The sequence below is a fragment of the Spermophilus citellus genome (genome assembly GCF_964194105.1).
Source record: "Spermophilus citellus genome assembly, chromosome: 17".
Classification (NCBI taxonomy): domain Eukaryota; kingdom Metazoa; phylum Chordata; class Mammalia; order Rodentia; family Sciuridae; genus Spermophilus; species Spermophilus citellus.
Window position 1 is genome coordinate 59,160,339 of NC_138199.1, and position 20,626 is coordinate 59,180,964.

Sequence of the window (20,626 nt, forward strand, 5' to 3'; positions counted from 1 at the left end):
ACCTGTGCCTCAGGTGCACAGGGTCTATCAGACCTACAGGCACAATGTTGGCTAATATCACGGGATTGGAGGGCAATTAGCAAATCAATGGATGATGATTCTGTTTACGCTTCTATTACCAAAGCTAATTATTCCTTGTTTAGATAAAAGGTTTGGCCTCTAATTGGGGCCAAGTGGCTGCTGCTTGCATTTCAATCCCGATCTCGCTCTCACCGGCTTCCGCTGCCCCACCTTGGGCCAGGTAGCGCTTAATCAAACAGCCTGGCGTCGCGACGCGCTCCCCAACCTTCTGATTGCTCTTCCCGCTGCGGACATTAGCCGGTGAGAAGCGGGTCTTTAAGCTTTTGGCCCGCTCACATTGTTTGACGTTCTAAATCACCTTTGTGGGTCTGGCACATGCCTTCGTCCCTAAACTGCAAGGGGGCGGGTTTGTGTTGCGGGGGCAAAGAGTGTAGGTCAGAGATGCTGGGACTTTGATGAAAGCGGTGGGGTGAGTCTCTGGGAAGCGCCCACGCGCCCCGGTGCCTGGCGCGCGGGCGGTGAACCCGGGCTCCAACCTGCCTCCACCCCACGTTTGAACACCGCCCCCCCCCACAAAAAATGTTTGCACCCGTTGGCAAGCCCGCGGCCTCCCGCTATGTAGGCAGCCAAGGTTGAATCTCTGCCCACCGCCTTGAGATCCAGGCGACCTGGAGTCCGGCTGCTCAGGGCGCGCGTCGTAGGTGCCAGCCCAGTGCAACCCCAGGGTCTGGGCCGGCCCGGAGGGGAGCCCTGGGGCTCCGGCTGAAGGCAGAGAGGAGCGGCCCGGAGGGGCTGGAGGGGTCGGCGGCCGGAAGGGACGAGGCCGCCGTGGTCGGGTGCTGGCCGCAGCGCGGGAGCCCGAGGCCTCTGTCCCTGCGCAGCTCGAAAAGGGCGTGAGCGCCGCCCCCCGCCGAGCCCCGGCCCGGCCCGCCGCGGCCGCCGCGCCATTCACACGCCCTCTGGCCACTCGGCGCGGAGCGGGGGCGGGGGCCACCGGCTCAATGGGGATCGCGCGACCGGCGCCGGGGCCGGGGGCGCGGCCCGGCCGCGGGAGCCGCCCGTTGCTACGCGGTGGCGGCCGGCCCGGCGGCCCGGGCCCGGCGGCCGCATTATGCGGGTAATGCGGTGTGACACCGCGCGAACAAAGGCGGATTGAGCGGCCCAGCGGGCCCCGCCGGACGGGGACCGGCACAGCGGGGCTGTCAGCGCCGCTCCCAGGCTAATCCCCGCCCCGCCCCCGCCGCCCCCGCGTTCCCGGGGCTGGGAACCGAGCGCAGCCCGGGGCCGGGCGCCGCCGCCGCCGCGAGAGGCCGCGGGCCGCCGGAAGCCAGGGGCACCCGCCCGCGAGCTCGTCCTCGGCCCCCTCCCAGCGGGCGCCCAGGCCCGGAGGGTCTGGGATGGGGCGGCGGGGAGCCTGAGGCCGGGATGGACTCCGGGGCCCACAGTCCCATGCCGCGGCCGTCGGGTTCGCGGTCGCGGCGCGGGTTCAATGTGTGGACTCGGGCTCGCACTCCCTGCTAATTGTTGGTGCCAGTGGACGGGCGCCTGCTCTGCAGGTGACCCTGGAGGGTGTCGGGCCCCAGGGAGGCAGCAATGGCTTCAAGGGCTACTTTCTCATCTGTGGAGCTCCATCGCCCCCAGCACTCTGGACCGTAGCCGCGGCCTAGGAAAGGAGGCAGGAGTTCTGGCTCCGAGGCCGGCCTCCTGTCTTGCCTCCGGTGCAAGGTTGCCCGTCCCCTTCCCCCTCTAGGGAACTCGTCTACAAGGAGAGAGATGTTGGACTGCAAGTCTAGCAGCCCTCTGCCTCCCTAACCATCAGCGTCCGAATCTATAAAGTAGCGTTAAGAACATTAAAATGGAAAACAAACACGAAGCGCAGCATTTGTGCATACCCAACATTTGAAAGTGGCTTGCCTTGTATTAGGGGACACCCCTGAGAATTACCCGTGGGGCAGAGCCAGAGTAACTGACCTGTGCCCAGTTATGGGAGGATCTTGACCTTCTCAGTTTAAAACCTTGGTTTGGGGGTGGGGGTAGGGAAGGGAGAGGGGAAGACGGACGCACCAGCCCCCGCTGTCCTGGTGAGAAGGCTGGGAGAAGCTGTACCCATTTTACAAAGGGTGTAACCGAGGCTCAGCCAAAGTTTCAAATGTCTGCCAAGCACATGCAGGTGGGAAATGGGTGGCTTGGGTATGTTTAGGCTCCAACTGTCCTGGAGCGGAGGGCTCAGGACTGTGCTGGCTTGTCTGGAGTTTGGGAGGGTGAAAGGCAGGTGGCCAGGGACAAGACAGCATGGCTACCTTACCCCCTCAGCGCCCGCCAGGAGCTTGGTTTGTACAGTCTGCTCTGCTTCGTAGCAGCACTGGGGGCCCTGGGATTCCGGTTGCTCATTGGAAAGTTGGGGATACCCACAGGGTCTGGACCAGACAAAGAGGAGGTTAGCAAGGGCACCGCGGTTCCTCCCTCTTCCTTAGCGGCTGGTGAGCTCTTAAACGCTCCACCTCCCAGCCTCTCCCTCCTCCTGGCTGGGGAGGTGGAGGCAGGGCTGGTGCATCCCAGACTCCGACCTGAGCCCTGCCTCCCTACATCCTCCCCGCAGCCACCCGCGAGTCGGCTTTCGTGCATGCCATCGCTTCAGCCGGCGTGGCCTTCGCTGTCACGCGCTCCTGCGCCGAGGGCACCTCCACCATCTGCGGCTGCGATTCTCATCATAAGGGGCCACCTGGCGAAGGCTGGAAGTGGGGCGGCTGCAGCGAAGACGCCGATTTCGGGGTGCTAGTGTCCCGGGAGTTCGCAGACGCGCGTGAGAACAGGCCAGATGCGCGCTCGGCAATGAACAAACACAACAACGAGGCAGGCCGCACGGTGAGCCGTGGCTGCCCTCGCCCCAACCCTGCTGGGATCCCACCTGGGACCCTAGTCTTGCCCTTGGCCTGGCTTTGACCCGTTCAGAGGCCCTGTGCATCTGGCTCCCCTTTCCCTTTGGCCAGGCTTGGCTCCCAGCCACACCCCACAGCCACCCATTCTGTCCACCCTCCTTCCTCCTTGGGCTGTTCTTGATCTCTAGGGGATGAGTCCGCTGGGAGGTGTGGTCACCCTATAGGAGCAAGTACCCCTAGCTTGGGTGTGTAGTTGTGGAGCTGTCTTGGAATTCTGCCTCCATCCTGTCCTGTGGGTGTATGACCCCAGGCTAGTAACGAAAGCTCCCAGCCTCAGTGTCCCTCTCTGTTTAATGGGGATAACAATTCCTATTTCCTACCACTTTGAGAAATGAACTGCTTGGGGTGTGATGAGGGAAAGCAGAACCTTCAGATCCATACCTCAGTCCCCATCCAGTCTCTTCCTGGCGCAGAGTAGTAAAGGAGGCTGGGAGAATGTGGGTGGGTGGGCAGAGTGGGAAGGTGCTCCTGGATGGGGTCAGTTTGGGAGCCAACTGCTACTCCTCTTCCCCAGACCATCCTGGACCACATGCACCTCAAGTGCAAGTGCCATGGGCTGTCGGGCAGCTGCGAGGTGAAGACCTGCTGGTGGGCCCAGCCTGACTTCCGTGCCATCGGGGATTTCCTCAAGGACAAGTATGACAGCGCCTCAGAGATGGTGGTGGAGAAGCACCGGGAGTCCCGAGGCTGGGTGGAGACTCTCCGGGCCAAGTACGCGCTCTTCAAGCCACCTACCGAGAGGGACCTGGTCTACTATGAGAACTCCCCCAACTTTTGTGAACCCAACCCAGAGACGGGCTCCTTTGGCACCAGGGACCGGACTTGCAATGTCACCTCCCATGGCATTGATGGTTGTGATCTGCTTTGCTGTGGCCGAGGCCATAACACGAGGACGGAGAAGCGGAAGGAGAAGTGCCACTGCATTTTCCACTGGTGCTGCTACGTCAGCTGCCAGGAGTGCATCCGCATCTACGATGTGCATACCTGCAAGTAGAGAGCCAGGTAGGGCTCAGGGGTGGGAAGGGGACACTTGAGCTGCCCGGTCTTTTTTTTGCTCCATCCATAACCCTTTTTATTTTTTTGAGACAGGGTCTCTCTAAGTTGCTGAGGCTGACCTAGAACTTGCCATCCTCTTGCCTCAGCCTCCCGAGTCACTGGGATTTCAGGCATATGCCGCCTCACCCAGCAGCCCATCCCATTTATGAGCTACCCAAGACACAAAAGTTCCCACAGCCAAAATTAGAAGCCAGGATTCCCAAGTTTCAGTAGAAATGGTTCTTGGGCAGCAACTTGGTGGATTATATTAAGCACAGATAACCAAGTAGGCCACAAGCAACTGATTAAAACTCTTATATAAATTAGTAAATTATGAGCCAGATGAGATTTTTGCTTGGTCACTGGCCTTCGTTACTGAGCCCCTGTGGAGTTAGAAGAGAGGCACTATGGGCTTGGGAGCTGGGAGACCTGATGTCTGGCCCAACTTTGTTTCTAACTTCCTGTTCTTTTACTTCTTGGGCCTCATTTTTCTTGCTATCAAATGAGGAGGTTAAAATACCTGAAATAGTGGGCCGAAATCTCTTTTAACTGGGGTAGAAGAGATTTGTACCTACCTTGAACTTAGAGGGCAAGTTTTTGCACAAACATAAACCCTTCCAATGTCAGGGAGGTGGGTGGGGAGTGTCGGATAAGCCCGTATCCTGACAGATCTGAAGCTTGGGTGGAGCGGGGAGCACGCTGCTCATGGAGTTTATGGATGATGATGATGGGGAGGAGGAGGGATTCAAGTTCAGAGTGACTACGATGAGTAATCAAGGGATCAAAGGCTGGTGGACTGTGTTCCCAAGCTTCCCAGAGGTGGTCTGCGTGGGAGGCCTCATGCCCTGGCCCTCGGACCCATAGGACACCAGGATAGGTCACCATGGATGCAGAGTGGTCCTGGAGCCTTGGCCTGGCAGGTTTCTAAGGCCCGAGAGGACTTTCTTCCTCTTCTCTCCTGAGAAGGGCTCTGGTACATAGAAGCGTGAGCATAGGCTTTGGGATTAGGCTCAGCCCTGGACAAGTCAGCCATGTGACCCAGACAAGATCTTCCTCATTGACCTGTTTCCTCATCTGTCATCCTCCCCAGAGGTGCCATGAGCAGCAGGTAGAAGAACACCGGGGACAGTGCTAGGTCAATTGAGAAGCACTTGCCTACTTGGTCATGGCTTCCAGGGCAGGTTTGGGGGAGAGTAGCCCACTTGGTGCCAGGTGCCTTGGAGCTGGTGTGCTTGTCTGTGCTGTGTGGGGCTGGGAGCGGGATGGGAGGTACCTGACATCATGGGGAATAGCTCGGTTGAGGGGTGGCCCTCTTCCCAGGAAGTCCCTCTGGGAAGGTCAAGTTATGCCCTGACAGGGACAGAGCCCAGGAAGGCAGCCAAAGGCATGACTGTACTTGGCATCAGGATAAAAGCAGTGTGGGGAGGGGAAGAGGACAAAGGTGAGCTCTGGTGCCACCACTTGCCAGCTGTCCAACCACAGATCCCCAGCTTCCTCATTCGTATGGTGCTGGTGATATTGGGGCCGAACCCAATTTATAGGAGGCTCAAATTAGCTAACAGATGGGAATGCTTCTCTGAACACACCACTAATGAAGGGTGATAAACACTCTCAGAGCCTTGACACAGGGCAGGCATTGTGCAAAGGAATGGCAGCATTACTTTGGCAGCCTCATTTACTGCTTTGCAAAACGATAGAAGAAGAGTCAACGAGGAGGAGGACTCACCGGCCAGCTGTAGCCTGTCGAGGAGGAAGGAATGTTTGAAAACCACAGAGACCAGCTTCTGGTGCTCACCAGGGCCAGAGGCAGCCTGGTGTCCCCTTTATTAAGTGAGACATAGCTCTGGTGATCCTGAGAAGAGGCTGTGGGGTCAACAGGGTTTCAGGACACTAGATTGGATGGGGCCCGAGAGGGCCCTTGGTCAGCCTGCCTGTTTCCCCGATGGACACAGCGAGTTATGGCTGCAGCGAGGCCACAGCAGCAGTGCCCAATCCCATTGGTGGCTCCAGGGGGCAGGGCACAGCTTTGTTCCTGCCCTTTGTGGCAGCCAACATCTGCCAGGTGAGGAAGGAGGTGTTGGGTTGGCCCTCAGTGTCCAGAACATCCCCCAATTCCACGTTCTCTACTAATACTGACCCTAAGAAGAATAGAGTGTGGCTTGGTGAGGACACTTTCCTGGCATTCAGAGGCCCTGAGTTCATCCTCTGCACCCCCCCCCCCCCCCCGCCACACACACACACAGAAAAAAACAACAAATAAAGTAAAATAAAATCTGTGCTCTTCATCAGGCCTCTTTTCTCCGCACATTCTTAGTCCCAGGCACCCCCTACATGGGGACAAGTACATAACATTTCCCACTGTGGTGGCTTTTTCATAAACAGTCAGCTTGTCAGGTGATCCAGGCAAGCTCTTTCGCTCTCTCAGTCCTGTTCTCCTCATTTGTGAACTGAGCCACATCTCGCTGGACCGTCCCTTGGACTCAACCATGTACATGAAGAGCGTGGTCCATGGTCCTGTGTTCCTGAAGAGGCAGCTGAGATTCCCAGGCCAAGCAGGGTGACCAAGAGTGGCTTTTTGCTGCTTGGTTTGGAGCCACAGGCCAAAGATGAGCTGAGTCCTGGTTATTTCTTCCCATCCTTTCATCCATGTGGACGCTGCTGTGTGCCCAGGAGATAAACTGACAGGGACCACAGGGGACACAGCCTCCAGATTTCTCTTGGCTACCCTCTGAGTGTCGGCAGTGCAGGTAGAAAAGGTAATCATAGAGCCACACACCCTCTTCACACTTGGGGGAGAGCCCCAGTCACATTGGCTTGGTCCAGGAAGGGAAAAGTCCTGCTGGGTCCTTCCTGTGAGGTGAACATTTTTCCTATCACTCCTAGTTATGTCCAGTGCCTCCAGTTAATCACTGGTTGGTACCTTAACACTGGTACCACAAGTACCAGATTTATTCCTTATAATTCCCACGTTGGGACCACAGTGAACTAGAAAGACTCTGGACATGTCAGGTGGCCTGACCGACCCTAGGCCCTGGGTCTTTCACTGACCTGCTGTGGGACCTTGGGCGTATCCTTGTAATCCTGCTGAGCCTGCTTGACCTCTGTAGAGTCTGGTCCTGGCCCTGTCAGCCCCCGGAAGAACTGAGGGTTGGCTGGGAATGCTTGTGAAGTGGCGTGGTGCCTCCATGCTTTGTGAGATAGAACTCCACAGGTGAGTGAAGTGCACGTACCCCTTGGTGCACGCACGGGAAGGAAGTATGCATAGTTAGACTCTCTGCCATTTGGACAGCTCATCATCAGGCTACCTAGTGCCACACAGCACTTTGTGTGTGGCACTTGCACAGCCTGGGAGTGGACTCGAGGTTGGGGACCAGTGCTCAGATGGGCAAGTTTCTCCATCTCTGCACAAGGCGAGTTCCTGCACTAGGGTGGTCACCTGGCCTCCTGGTGCCCAAGGCCTTCAGCTGGCAGTGGAGACATAGGATTTCTGTGACCTCCCTCCCTCTGGCAGGCTGGAGGTCTGAGCATGGGGAAGCCAGGGCCCCTCCTCTCTAAGCATAAAAGAAGTGTCTAGGTCTCCTGTCATTGCCTCTGATCTTTGCACCCCTAGGGGTGGTCCCTCTGGGAGAGGAATGAGGTTTCTGACTCTTCCCATTTGTTTTCCCAAAGGACACTGGGAAGGGGTAAAGTGTGCGGCTGGGCAGATTCACCGAAGTCCCACGGGAAGCAGGACCTAGAGCCGGCCAACCCTTGGCATCGGCCAGCAAGGAGCGTGGACTGTTGCCAACTGCACGTGGGAAGTGACCTGGACCCCGCCAGTCTGCCGATGGGAGGCGCTTCCCCCTCTCCCATCTTCACATTTCTCACCCTGCTCTGGACGGTGTGTGGTTTTTACAGAGGGGCTTTCTTTTTAGTTCTCCAGGGTCTGGTAGGAACAGACCCGAGGCTTACCTTTGCACATGTTAAAGAAAATAAAAATGAAAAAAAAATCTACTCCAACAGAACAGGCTGGGCTAATGCGAGCTCTCGGCCTGGTGGGAAGGACATGAGCGTGGGCAAGAATCTGTCTCCAAGCTGCTTCTGATGGTGACATTCCAAGATGCCTGTGAGGTGGGAGTTACAAAGTAGGACAAACCCCTGCAGTCTCCTTTTCTGTCGACTCCCATTCAAATCTGATACACTTTCACATTCTGATAAAAGCCATAGGTTTAGCTAGGATGGAGTGGTGGGGAGGTCCCCACGATCGTTAGAGGAGGATTTTGAGTTTTGAAGAACTAGTTCTGGTGCCCTGGTAAGCTGTTTGAAGAGCAGCCGAGTTCTTCTCAGTCTCACTTTCTCTATAACCCTGTTCTGCACGAGAGGCCGTCAGATCTCAAAATCTTTTTCTACCATTCTGCACTTTCCATCGTTAATGCAGTAGATTTTTTGGGGGGGTAGTGGGCATTGTAAATAGGTCATGTAGGGGGGCAAGTCTTCTCCAGCTCAAATGGCTTCCTATAGCAACAAGCAGTGTCTTTGGAGGGGACTTTTCAATCCTAGCCCTGCTCACCTGCAGATTCTCCATAAAAAACAATTCCAGGTAGAGCTGTAGGACTTCAGGTCATGAGAAAGAGAGAGAGAGAGATAGAGAGATATCAGGGTTTCCTCTCTAATCAGACCAGGTTCTCCTGCCACCTTCTCTTTATGGTCTCTGTGAATAAACAGAAATGCAGAGTTCTTTAACGTGGCTCTTCCCTGTTGCCTGTATGTGAGATAGCATCAACCCTTATGGTTTCAAGGATCTAGATCAGGTGTGTTCAAAGCAGGCAAGCAGTCACTTGCTCCCAGGGGGAGATCCCCCAGCAGAGTGCTCCTTGATGCACACCAGTCCTGGTGAGTGTCCTGGAGGCGGCGAACCAAATGGAGGCAGATGGCTTTGACAGTCCTGATCAATCCGGCGACTCTCTTAAGGAGAATCACAACAGGGAAACAGAGCAAAATAAAGATTTGTCTTTCCTTTCTCCCTCTCTCTTGGGTCTATCTAACCCTCACCTAAGGTACCTGGTCAGTGATTCCCGGTTTGTGCAGGCAGGCTTGCCAAACTGTCATCTTAAAGCCTGCCTGGCCTTTTGCACCTGCCGGCCATGAGCCCTGCTAAAGAACCACATCCCACCCCTCTAGAGTCCCAGACGCTCCTCCCCATCTCATCTTAGACTGAAAAGTTTTAAATCACATCAACCGGTTAATGCTTGCTTTATGTGCGAATATTTCAGCAGAATGGATACAAATTTTTAAAACAGTCTTTTCATATCTATGTATTCTATATTAAAAGTGATAAAGTCATGTTTTGGGGACGTATTCAAGTAGCTGACAAGTAATTATTTAATAATAGTTCATGAGTGCATTGTAATTATTCTCGCTGTAGTCAGGTCATAGTATCCAACGGAAATTTCCTACCAACCTGCTGTATCCAAAGTTTTGTAAAAAGTTGTAGAAGTTGTTGATCTTTTTGATTTTATATTCAAAAAGTCTCTTTTTATAAATATTATTTATTATACAATGTATATACCTTTGAGTTAACTAAGATTATATATTATATAAATATATATATATTTGGAGAAAATATATTTCATCATGCAGTTTTTTTCTGTTAAGCCATTAAAGAGAAGGTAAACAAACTTAAAATGGATACATTGTACCATGTGTGGAGTTTCCAGATTCATGCTCAGGTCAAGAATATGACATTCTGAATGTGGTAGCCTAAGCTAATTAAGTGACCAAATTAAGATCTTTTCTTCTATTCTCTAAGCAAGATCTTCTTCGATGTCATGGATAGTAGGTCTGATCTACTTCAGGACTCTCTTAAGGGCTTATTTTGTTGTAAGTCAACTTCTATCAAGGAATTTGGGCTGAAATTAATTTCACTGATTCAAATATTTAAAAAAATTTTTTTTTGGTTATAGATAATACTTTATTTTGTTTACATATATATATTTTTATGTGATGCTGAGGATGGAACCCAGTGTCTCACTCATGCTAGGCGAGCAATGTACCACTGAGCCACAACCCCAGCCCAGATTCAAGCATTTTTGATGTACACATAAATGTCCCAGATACTCCTAAAAGAAGTGGCCCAAGGCCAGCAGATCAGGGGGCTGGATACTGCCTTAATTCTTTCCTCACCATATATATATATATATATATATATATATATATATATATATATATATATATATTTTTTTAGAGAGAGAGAGAGAGAGAGAGAGAGAGAGAGAGAAAGAGAGAATTTTTTAATATTTATTTTTTAGTTCTCGGCGGACACAACATCTTTGTTTTGCATGTGGTGCTGAGGATTGAACCCGGGCCGCACGCATGCCAGGCAAGCGCGCTACCGCTTGAGCCACATCCCCAGCCCAATCCTCACCATATTTTCAACTCCATTTGCTGGAGTTTGCGCAATTGAAAATGTAACTTGACTGGAGATGGCCCCGTCCAGCTAGTTCTCCTGCAGAAGCCAAGCTGTAGAAGTAGTAGGTTGGCCAGCAAGAAGAAATGGTGTGTCCTGGGCTCTGGGTGGTCGGGATGTCACTTGAAGTTGTAGGCTAGTTTGGGCAGAAGGATGAACAGGTGGGTATGTTCCAGGGAAATGGTTTTCTCTCCTTGGACTGGGGCTTCCAAAGGACTCACCTGAAGCTCCCAAGTTCTGAGTTTTTGATGGCAGAATGCTTTCACTCAGTTTTACAACAATACACAGTCCTTTAGTTTCAGACCTGCCCATAAAATGCCATCTTCAGTTTGTTAGGCACATTGTTTGAGAATAGCTAAATTATTTTTTCTCTCTCTTCATCTACCTCTATTAGGAACAAATGTTACCTCACTTCATAAAAACATAAAACCAGGAAACCACTGTCTACTTTGGGCAGTGGAAATAGGTTGTCTGTGACCCCCCCACACACCTATTATTGCTATTTGTTGTTGTTATTATTTTGGAAGCCTGAGGATCAAGTTCAATGTGCACTCTACCACTGAACCACATCCCCAGCTCGTTTTTAAATATTTTTGAGACAGGGTCTCACTAAGTTGCTAAGGCTGGCCTCAAACTTGAGATCCTCCTGCCTCAGCTTACTGAGTCACTAGGATTACCGGTGTGCATCACTGTGCCAGGCCAAATCTCTTTAGGAATGGCCACTCAAAGTTCATGAACTTCATACACACACACACACACACACACACATACACGTGCACTTAGTTGTAGATGGACATAATACCTTCATTTACCTATTTTTATGTGGTACTGCAGATCGAACCCAGTGCCTCATGTGTACTAGACAAGTGCTCTACCGCTGAGCTATATCCCCAGCCCTCAAGCAATATTATTTTATGAAGAAAGAAGGGAAGAGTACATGAGTTTAAGGAGGAGGTAGAAATATAGGCAAAAGGAGAGAAGGTAAGGAAGTAGAAAAAGCTGAGAAAAGCAAGGGGAACCCTGATTGTGGGATTATTCTAGATGTATCTCCTTCAGTCTCCATGTGGCCCTGGGTACGTGGACTTGTGCTGATGTGGCAGCTGCTTTACACACAAGGAAGGTCAGTTCAGCTAAGTATGGCTGCTCTGCTGTCCTCACGTCTAGCTAAATGGAGAATTTTCTAAGACCACTAATCACTCTCACAAATGAGTGAGGCAGAGTCAGTCATGTGGAGACTGTGTGCTGGGAAAATCTCAAACCTGAGTCCTCCTTGCAAATTCCATCCTCGCCTACTTGGGATTCGAGACAATCACAGGTGCTATCTCTGCATCTCAACACCATGGTGTCCGTGTGGCACACGCCCTCTGTGGGCTCATCCCTGGGACCCAGTCTCGGCACAGTCTGCCAGCTGATGAGAAACTTTAGATCGTTTTGCAATAACTTCTGAAATTTACATGCTTTTTTGAACTCTCAAACACACCTAGCCTAGTCACTTCTTTGAAGAGGCTGCAGACCAAGTTGCCAGGCAAGGAAAACGAAAGCCTGCCTCTGCCGCTGCCGCTGCCCTGTTCAGGCTGGACGGGTGATCAGAATGGACTCAGTGCTTCGGCAAGGCTTCTGACCAGGATCTGATTACTATACACACTTGAATTTATTCCACGATTTTGTGATACATGGCCAAAACTTAGAGGGCTGGCTATTGAATAATTTTTAAGCTATAGAAAGACAGCCTTAAAGCAAAACTTATATTGGATATTAACTACAATTAGTTTTCTTATTAAATTTTTTAAAAAAAGTATCACCGTGAAGATGTCAAAATCTAATAAGGATAAAATACCCTTCTCCCCCTTTTAGTGACATCTTTTGGCAGCCCAGTGGCTGCTTAAGCCACCCACAGGCAATGGCCTCCAAGGCAGTGGCCGGGTGGAGTCTGCCTGTGTTCACCAGCCACGCCGCATACCCACGCACTTCCAGAACCCACCTTCTGAAGGCAAGGTGGGGACCAGCCAGCCTTAGGGTCCTCCCCTCTGAGGTCCTGGGGAGCCAACCCTGCTGCTGAAGTTCCTGCTGATTTTCTGAGCTACCCCTTGCCCTAATCTGGGCCAGTGTCAAGCATCAGGGATCAGCCTGGAACATAATAGCTCAGAAAAAAAATGTAAAAACCATGAAGGACACCAAAATGACCCATGGAAGAAATCTCACTGAGGGTGCTGGGGTGCACATCTCACAGGAAGGAGCGGTTCTAACAGAAACAGCCTTCTCTGCTCTGGTTTCTTGCTAAAATTTGTTTACAGCTCTGTTTTCCAAGATAAAATAAGCATAAAGCACAAGTATATAGGTTCTTGCTGTTTATCAGCATTTTGGTATGCTAGTGATCTCTTTTTCTTTTCAAATAACTGTACTTAATAAGAGATTTTTAAAACAAAAATCCTCCACCTCCTTTGGCTAGCTGTAATAAAACAGAGAGATTTCTTTTTGGACCTCCTTCCTCTTCATAAGCGTCTGTCGGTGATTGTTTTATATGAAATACTGTCTACGAACATTTTCAAGTATATTTACTCTTTATTGCATTCCTTCATTTGCATTAAACAATATAATATTTATCTTTTTCAATATAGTTTTGGACAGAACACAAAGACATTATCCTCATTTAACAAGAGACATAAGTTAATACAATGTGTGCTGTTTCTCGGGAGGAGGGAAGAGGCAAGATGGCAAACAGGTTGGGGATTCAGGACATGGGCCACCAGGGATCACAAAATTCCACAATAAATCCACTGTCATAAAAGCCACAAAATGAGCCAGGGATGAAGACTCAAAACAAAAGTATACAGAGAACAAGATTTGGAGATGATTGGCCTTCTACTTGCCACACCCAAGTGCCACTGTGGCAACAAACTGGTCAGAAGTGGTGGCTTCTGACCACCTGTCCTCGTGTTTTAAGCAGCAGTGGGAGAGTCGTGCTCCATATGTCTCATCACCATATGTGATAACCTAATTAAATTCCTTCCAACTCAGTGATAAGACAAGTCACCCTCAAAAGGACTCAACGAGTTCTCCTTCCCTTTGGAAGAAGCGTGTAGAGGATGAGGGAAAGGATCAGACGGGTGTTCAAGGGCTGAAGGGAGAGGGTGAGGACGTGGCTTATTTCTCTGGATAATAGTGTTTTATTTGCATGCTAGATAGTACAGATAATTTAAAATAAAGGAAGGACAAATTCTAAGTAAGTCATTAGGCTAAGGAAAAGAGAAAAGTGGTGATACTAATAAGCCTTTTATATTATCCTAAGGAATTGACCCACTTAGAGTTGGACACTAATTAGTGCTGAGAGGTTTGTAAATTACTTTATTTTAATAATTCCTTTCTGTTTAGGGGTGTACATTTTTCCATACATATCTTTCATAAGTTTTTAACAACATCTTCTGAGTGGTAATAATTAGCATATATCTTACCACAGAGCAAATTAATTATATCAAGGGGATGTCACAGCCACCACAGTGACAATTGGACTTTCTAATAAGAAAGATCTCCTGATTGCAACTTGAAAATATCCCTGAAAATGATTAAGAACAACATCTTAGATATTCAAAGCCCTGTTTCTTCAGGCAATAATAACCAGTTCCATGGGAATACCTTTAACCAAATACCAATTACCGTTAGTGTAAGCGTAGGGGAGTTGTACAGAGTCCCAGAGAACCCACGCCTCTGCTCACTGCTCTTGTTTTGCATGCAGAAAGTCGACCTTCTAACAAGGTCAAGTGTTGTCCTGCAACATTTGTTACCTTTACTAATAGTTTTCAGGTGGTGTGGAGCTTCAAATGTGTAGTGTGCACAAATACAGTACGGCTCCCACACAGACTCTGAGTAAGAAGGAACCACCTCAGCTCGGGGGAAGGTAAGCACAGCATCTTAAGCAGATTTACACTTTCCACAAAAACACCAGAATATCTCAATAAGCATGAAGAGGGGAGTGTTTTTGCACTAATCATGCAGTTGAGCGCAGGTTGAAGGTAGAGAATGTTTCACTTAGTCCAGTATCTCCAGCAAGATGAGTGAAGATCCCAGGCCATCTTCACCTTGGTCATGTCCCTTGGTCACCGTGTGTTGCAAAGAGTCCATTTTCAATCAAAGTCAAGAAGGCTACTGCAAAAGAAACACCAAACACATACACATAAAAACAGATGAGCACCTGCAAAAAGCCATTCATAATGGAATCACTAGCAGCTTCTTAATGTTTTTGCTACATTTTCCACTATGCATTTGCTACAGAAGGACAACTGACAAAAGAAAATGGTCACAACTCCATGCATTTAAAAACAGGTTCCAATAAATATGTACCATCAAGTTTTTCCCTGCATTGTGACAAGGTAGTTTTGCGAAGCAGGACAGGGAGAGCAAACCAACAGAACAACCAACCTCCTTGCTTGGTCTCTCATACCTACAACACAGTGAAGAATTCTAATAAATGAAAACAAAGTTATGTTGGAAAGAAACTGTCAAATTCATATGTACTGTATGCAACTCTTAAGTAGTTACTGGGATTTGACAGAGTGAAGTTTGGTCTGTAGTCTTAAGTGCTGTGTGTACTTACGCTCCTTCTTCTCTCAAGAGGGCCAAGAATTTTCTCACTCGGTATTCAGGATCCATCTAAATACATCAGAAGAAATAAAGAAGACAAGTTAATGGTGCCTTCTAACAACTATGCCCTTACTTCATGCCAAGGAAATGCTTGGTTTCATACTTCCAGTAGCACTCTGCTGACTCACAGGAATGTGTCAACTGCTCCTTGACCACTGTTCTGATGCACAACAAAGCAGATTATATCATTTAGGAGAGTGGGATTTCCCAACATGGAGAATGGCTGAGTGCTGGGTTCAAATGACCTGACCCAGGGTCATTCATGGTCACCTCAGCCAAGTGCTCTCTCAGCTGGCGCAGCATGGGGAGGCACAGCACACCTCTGAGGCATCATTGTGAACCAGATGGTGGTCAGTCCAGGCAGTTCAAATGACATCCAATTCCTAGGACTTCTCTAAGGCATAAAAGTCTCATTAGATAACCCAAATATGGCTTATTAACTCTATGTCAATCAACCATTGAGCTTTTCTTAGCCTCAGTGCCCTTGCACAGTTTCTTCTTTGCAATTAATGGAACAGTTGCACTACAACTAAAACAAGAATACTGCTGACTCTGATGCGCTCTCTGGGTAAACTGTCTCTCAGGGACCTGGAATATGTCATGGGTCTAAGGAAAGATGGCGGGGTTCTGATTCAGGTGTTGGTTCAGGTTGTTGCTATTAATTATCTCTCCTGGTTTTCATTTTATATTTATATGTATAGTAATTTGTTAAAATATATTTTATTCTTATTGGTCTATCAGAGATGTGAAGTTATCTAGATAACGATCATTAAAAACATCCTTTAATTCTTTAAGATGGATTTTTTATTGTAAGAAACACACCTCACTTTTAAAACATGTTCTAGGACAGAAGTCTATTCCCAGAAGGGAACTCCCTACCCTCCAGGAACGGTTTTCAAATGCTCAGTGCAGCTGTGGGCAAGTGTGCAATTGGATTCCCCCCTCCAAACACTTAAAAAAAATTCTCTTCTATTCCAGAAAAACATTGAACAGAAGTTTCAAATGTATCAAAGTTAAGAGGTCAGACTACAAAGGACTAAGAAAAAGTGTGAATAGCTAACAAAAGAAACATTTTTCCTCTTTGGGAATAGAATTACATATGAATCAATTGTCAAGTTCTTAAAAAAAATGGAACTAGCTGGAGCTCAGTTGTAGTCAGTACTTGCAGGTCTTTGCCCATTAAATATATTTAATATGTGTGAGCAACGACTTACTGACTTGCCTGTAGCTATGGAATTAAAAGTCAAGAGAAAGGGAGGAAAAAAGTAATCTAGATAAATGACTTTATTCCCTCAGGTGACATCCAGTCAGAGCAGATCCTCAGCACTGTGCAAGTTTTAACAGAATCATGCTCGGGGAACAGAGAGGGAACATGACTTACATTCTGCTAAACTACATGCCTCTTCACTGGGGCTCAGTCTCTTTAGGCAGATCTAAAGAGAAGTCACTCAGCTGCACAGAATCCATTTGACATGAAGGGGCTCAAATTTGGAGGCCTATGAAGTGTCAGTCGCTGAAGATTAGGCCTGAGCGCCCCACTCTCACTTTCTACCCCACATACATAAGAAGCATTAACTTGATCACTGACCTCAGGCATCAAAGGAAGAGGAAGAGAAGGGGGCTGGGGAGAAAAACCCACAGAGTTTCTTCTGTGCAATTATTGAAAAAAAATTGAGTTGAAACTAGAAGAAGAAGAGGAGGAAGAAGAAGAGCAGAGCTGGCTTTCCGACAGGTTTGTCTTTTTTCAAGGAAAGTGCCAGTACACCTGTATGGGAACCTTTACCAGGAATAAGCTTCAGCAAAGTGCTTGGTCTGTGACTCTATTTTATTTCTCATAATGGAAAATAAATTAAAGTTTCAGCAGGCTGAACTTTAGGTTTCTAAAAACCACAAAAATATTATTTTAAACTAAGCTTATCACAAAGGATTAAAAAGTACTCACTTCATGTTTCCGATTTGTTATTGCTCCAACGGCCCCCTCTGGATGTAACTGAGAAGCTGAACTCCCGCTCTGCCATCCACTCTCACACTGGTGGATGGGTAAGACCCCTCAGCAATGCGCCATGCCTATAGCATTCCACCCAGGACCGGAGATGGAATCATGCATTCATTAAAAGTTCACTGAGCACCCTACTCTGTGTTTAGCTCTGTTCCAGGGCTTTAGATGGTGCATCTGAACTCACTTAGCTTGGTAGGGAGAAACTGATCTAGTATGTCAGATGAGGGCCAGGAGACAGGATGGGCATGAAGCACGGAGTTCCAGAAAGAGTAAAGGTAAGTTGCCAATAGTTGTGAGAAAGTTCCAAAGAAGTTTCATCTGTTTCTGTCCAGGAAGCAGAATGGGGCTCAGTTTTCCATGAGATCCTAGATGCTTTAACCCTATAGTAGTTTGCATGAAATTTCTAGGAGTCCAGTCAGGGAAAATTATACACAGCCCAAGTCCACTCTATGCAATGCAACCCACCTGTTCTTTACAGAAGTCTCCCAGGCCTCCTCTCATATACATGCAGTAACTTACTGATTTCTGATGACAGCACATTCTTCCTCGATCACTAATTGGCTATGTGATTTTGACTAATTTGCTGACAACCTGAGTGATACACAGCTTTCTTAAAACAAGAGGGCAGCAGAGCAATTGCTATTTTTTTGGTGGTGCTGGGGCTTGAACACAGGGCTTCATGCATACCATGAAAATACTCTATCATTGAGCTATATCCCCTGCCTAAAAAATCACTCTTTGAAGTCCTTTCTAGTTCCAAGATCTAGTGATTCCTTAAATTAACAGCTTGAGTTCAGAAATAATATAAGAGAATTATAACAAATTAATTAAAACCTTAGTGAAGGAAATATTAAAACCTCATGGATCTGGTGCATGGTAATGCACGCCTGTAATCCCAGTGACTTGGGAAGTTGAGGCAGGAGGATCACAAGTTTGAAGTCAGCCTTGACAACCTAATGGGGCCCTAAGCAACTTAAGAGACCCTGTCTCAAAATAATAAATAAAAAGGGCTAGGGATTTATTTTAAAAGTAAAAAATAATAAGTGGCTCAGAGGTAAAGCTGCCCCGGGTTCAATCACAATCTCAGAAACAACAAACAAATAAAAAACTCTAGGTGTATGGTGAACTTGTTTCTCTGGATCATGTGGAGGAAGCTCCTTACCTGCAAGGACATCTCGATCAACATCAGTAGCTTCTTGATTCCTATCCAGACTTTCTTCCCTTTGACTTGTTGTGCAATTGTGGTGCGTTCCTTATCTTTAAAATTGCCCAAAAGCTACAAAACAATAAACAACAATGAAGTCCCTCTAACATCAACAACATTAATTAATTCTCACATTCATCCTGAAAAGAACAGTGGTAGGAAACATCTGACTGAGTTAAGCTGATAGGATTCCCTCCTATTTTAAAACCAGTCTGACCTTCCTGAACCCATTAGGTACAAGCACAAAAGCAAAAGCTGGTATCTTAAACCCTGTTTGTCTTTGGATCTCCATTGTTACTCAGAGATATGTTAGCTGGGAAAAAATAGCTCCAATCCATAATAAATACAAGTTAAAATTTTTAGCATTCCTTTCTGGGAATAATCTGTATGTTGTCAAAGCAGACTAGATTTAATTCTCTTGCCCAGCCCTGCCACAAAAACTGCTCAAACAGGCAACCTGGAAACATTTGTCGTAAGGATGATTTTGTTGGGAGCACGCACGCACCATGGGTGGGGAAGGCTGTGAGAGCTTATGGCCTCCACCGCTGCTCAGCAACTTGGCTAAATCACCTTTTCCAACAGATCTCGTCAAGTCATCTGTGCACATTAATATTAACCAAAGGTTTACTGCAACATGTATTTTTTTTAAAAACTAAAGACTTTATCATCCTCAAAAAATTTCAGAACATTTCCATATTATAAACTCATAGGAAACTTCTTTTTATTTCTGTAGCTTTTTTGAAGTTTTGAAGGCTTTAATTACTGTTCCAATCTACTAAATGCAAGGAAATGTGCTGATGGCCACTCTAAATAACCAGGTTTTATATGCAATGATTATCTTTTTTTTTTTTTAAAGAGAGAGTGAGAGAGGAGAGAGAGAGAGAGAATTTTTTAATATTTATTTTTTAGTTCTCGGCGGACACAACATCTTTGTTGGTATGTGGTGCTGAGGATCGAACCCGGGCCGCACGCATGCCAGGCGAGCGCGCTACCGCTTGAGCCACATCCCCAGCCCCTGCAATGATTATCTTACTCCCCACCTTACAGCTTCACCCATCCAAGTCCCTGGTCATGGACTCTGTATGCATTCTATGCCTGTGGGGCGCAGAGTAACTCATTCCTGCAGTGAGTGCTCTGCCTACCCTGAGGAACAGGGAATTAATACCCTGATACTTGAGGAACAGGGAATTAATACCCTGATACTTGTATTCCTCTTCTTCCTCTAATTCCTGAGAACAACTGAAGGTACTATCTCAGGGTTCCATGTTCTAGGTTAAGTTAGAAACCAGACACCAGGTATTCTAGCTGGGTACCCCTCAGCATGATCTCCAGCCTCAACTCCTTTCTTATAAACAGAGTGTAACTCATTGACTCATTTTCACCTCCAAAGCTTCCAGTAGCTGCTCTCCAGTAGCAATGTTGGGCACGTGGATGGTGGTGCTGAAGGCATTAAGCATTTCCATTTCCTGAAGGACATCTTTGCGGCTAGTGGTCCCAATGATAAGAAGCTTTCGGCCCTGAACACAGGAAGAAAATGTGTTGGAATGCACAGGTTAAGACTATTTAGGAAACTAGAGTACTAAAGACTGAACAAAATGTGCAAAATCTATTTATTTGGTTGTGCAAGTGTGAGTGCTTTGGCTGGAAAAGAAAAGATCAGGAGTTCCCTCATGAAAATCTGTAAAAAAGATGTCTACAACATGATTCAAAAACAGCATCTAAACATCTTCTCATTCACAACAGTAAAACAATGGATCGTTAAATCAGAGAGACATGCAAACTGAACAGAAAGACACTGAAGTGGGTGTCTGAAATTCCTTCCTCAGAGACAAGATGGCACTATATGGTGGGAACTGGGGGAGAAAATGAATGAATAGAAAGTTGGTATCTGCAGTTTAACAAGGCTCTATTGGGTTTTCTAGAAGAAGCAGGGTATGACAGTTTACATGTGAGCAACACTTAACTGTGAAACGCAGAGACTAAGAGTTCTACATGACTGTCTCATTTAACATTTTTAAATCTCATTTTTATTTTACCAAGATTACATGAAAAAAGTTTAAAAACCATGCCAGGCTTGTGCCACATTTCTGACTCCCCTCTCCAAGTCAATCATTTCCAGCTCCCCTAGCCTTTTTCTTGCATTTGCTCTCTTCTCTTTTGATAGCAAGGTACTATTTTTAGATTTTTGTGAAATACCATTTCTTGATGCCTTACTATGGGAGACAGGGCTTTTCCAGTTACTTGTGCACACTCCTCCCACTGCTTAAAAATATCGGGTAATTTGAAATTTGGGTTTTTTTTTCCCTCCTGGTGTCCATTGTCTTCATGGTTCAATCTGAAATGCT

General features: G+C 47.7%; 2 protein-coding genes and 1 long non-coding RNA gene across 4 annotated transcripts in view; 2 read left to right on the forward strand and 1 right to left on the reverse strand.

The window, feature by feature from the left end:
• Positions 1–3,954, forward strand: part of WNT3 (Wnt family member 3) — a gene marked incomplete at both ends in the record, with an annotated part of 36,854 nt that extends 32,900 nt beyond the window's left edge. Inside the window, 2 exons of the mRNA XM_081272209.1 lie at positions 2,621–2,886; positions 3,475–3,954. Coding sequence (XP_081128335.1) covers positions 2,621–2,886; positions 3,475–3,954 — 746 coding nt within the window. The remainder of the gene's footprint in view (positions 1–2,620; positions 2,887–3,474) is intronic.
• LOC308636207 overlaps positions 1–20,626 on the forward strand; it is a 770,476-nt gene that overhangs the window by 595,040 nt on the left and 154,810 nt on the right. The window lies entirely within an intron of this gene.
• Positions 12,979–20,626, reverse strand: part of NSF (N-ethylmaleimide sensitive factor, vesicle fusing ATPase) — a 156,636-nt gene continuing 148,988 nt past the window's right edge. The window contains exons 18-22 of one of the 2 annotated variants that reach the window (XM_081271459.1): positions 19,664–19,798; positions 18,240–18,353; positions 15,032–15,087; positions 14,779–14,878; positions 12,979–14,583 (exon numbers count right to left, since the gene is read on the reverse strand). In XM_081271459.1, the coding sequence (XP_081127585.1) occupies positions 14,581–14,583; positions 14,779–14,878; positions 15,032–15,087; positions 18,240–18,353; positions 19,664–19,798 (408 nt within the window). In that variant the 3' untranslated portion in view covers positions 12,979–14,580. The remainder of the gene's footprint in view (positions 14,584–14,778; positions 14,879–15,031; positions 15,088–18,239; positions 18,354–19,663; positions 19,799–20,626) is intronic. The other variant, XM_081271460.1, reaches the window with a different exon arrangement.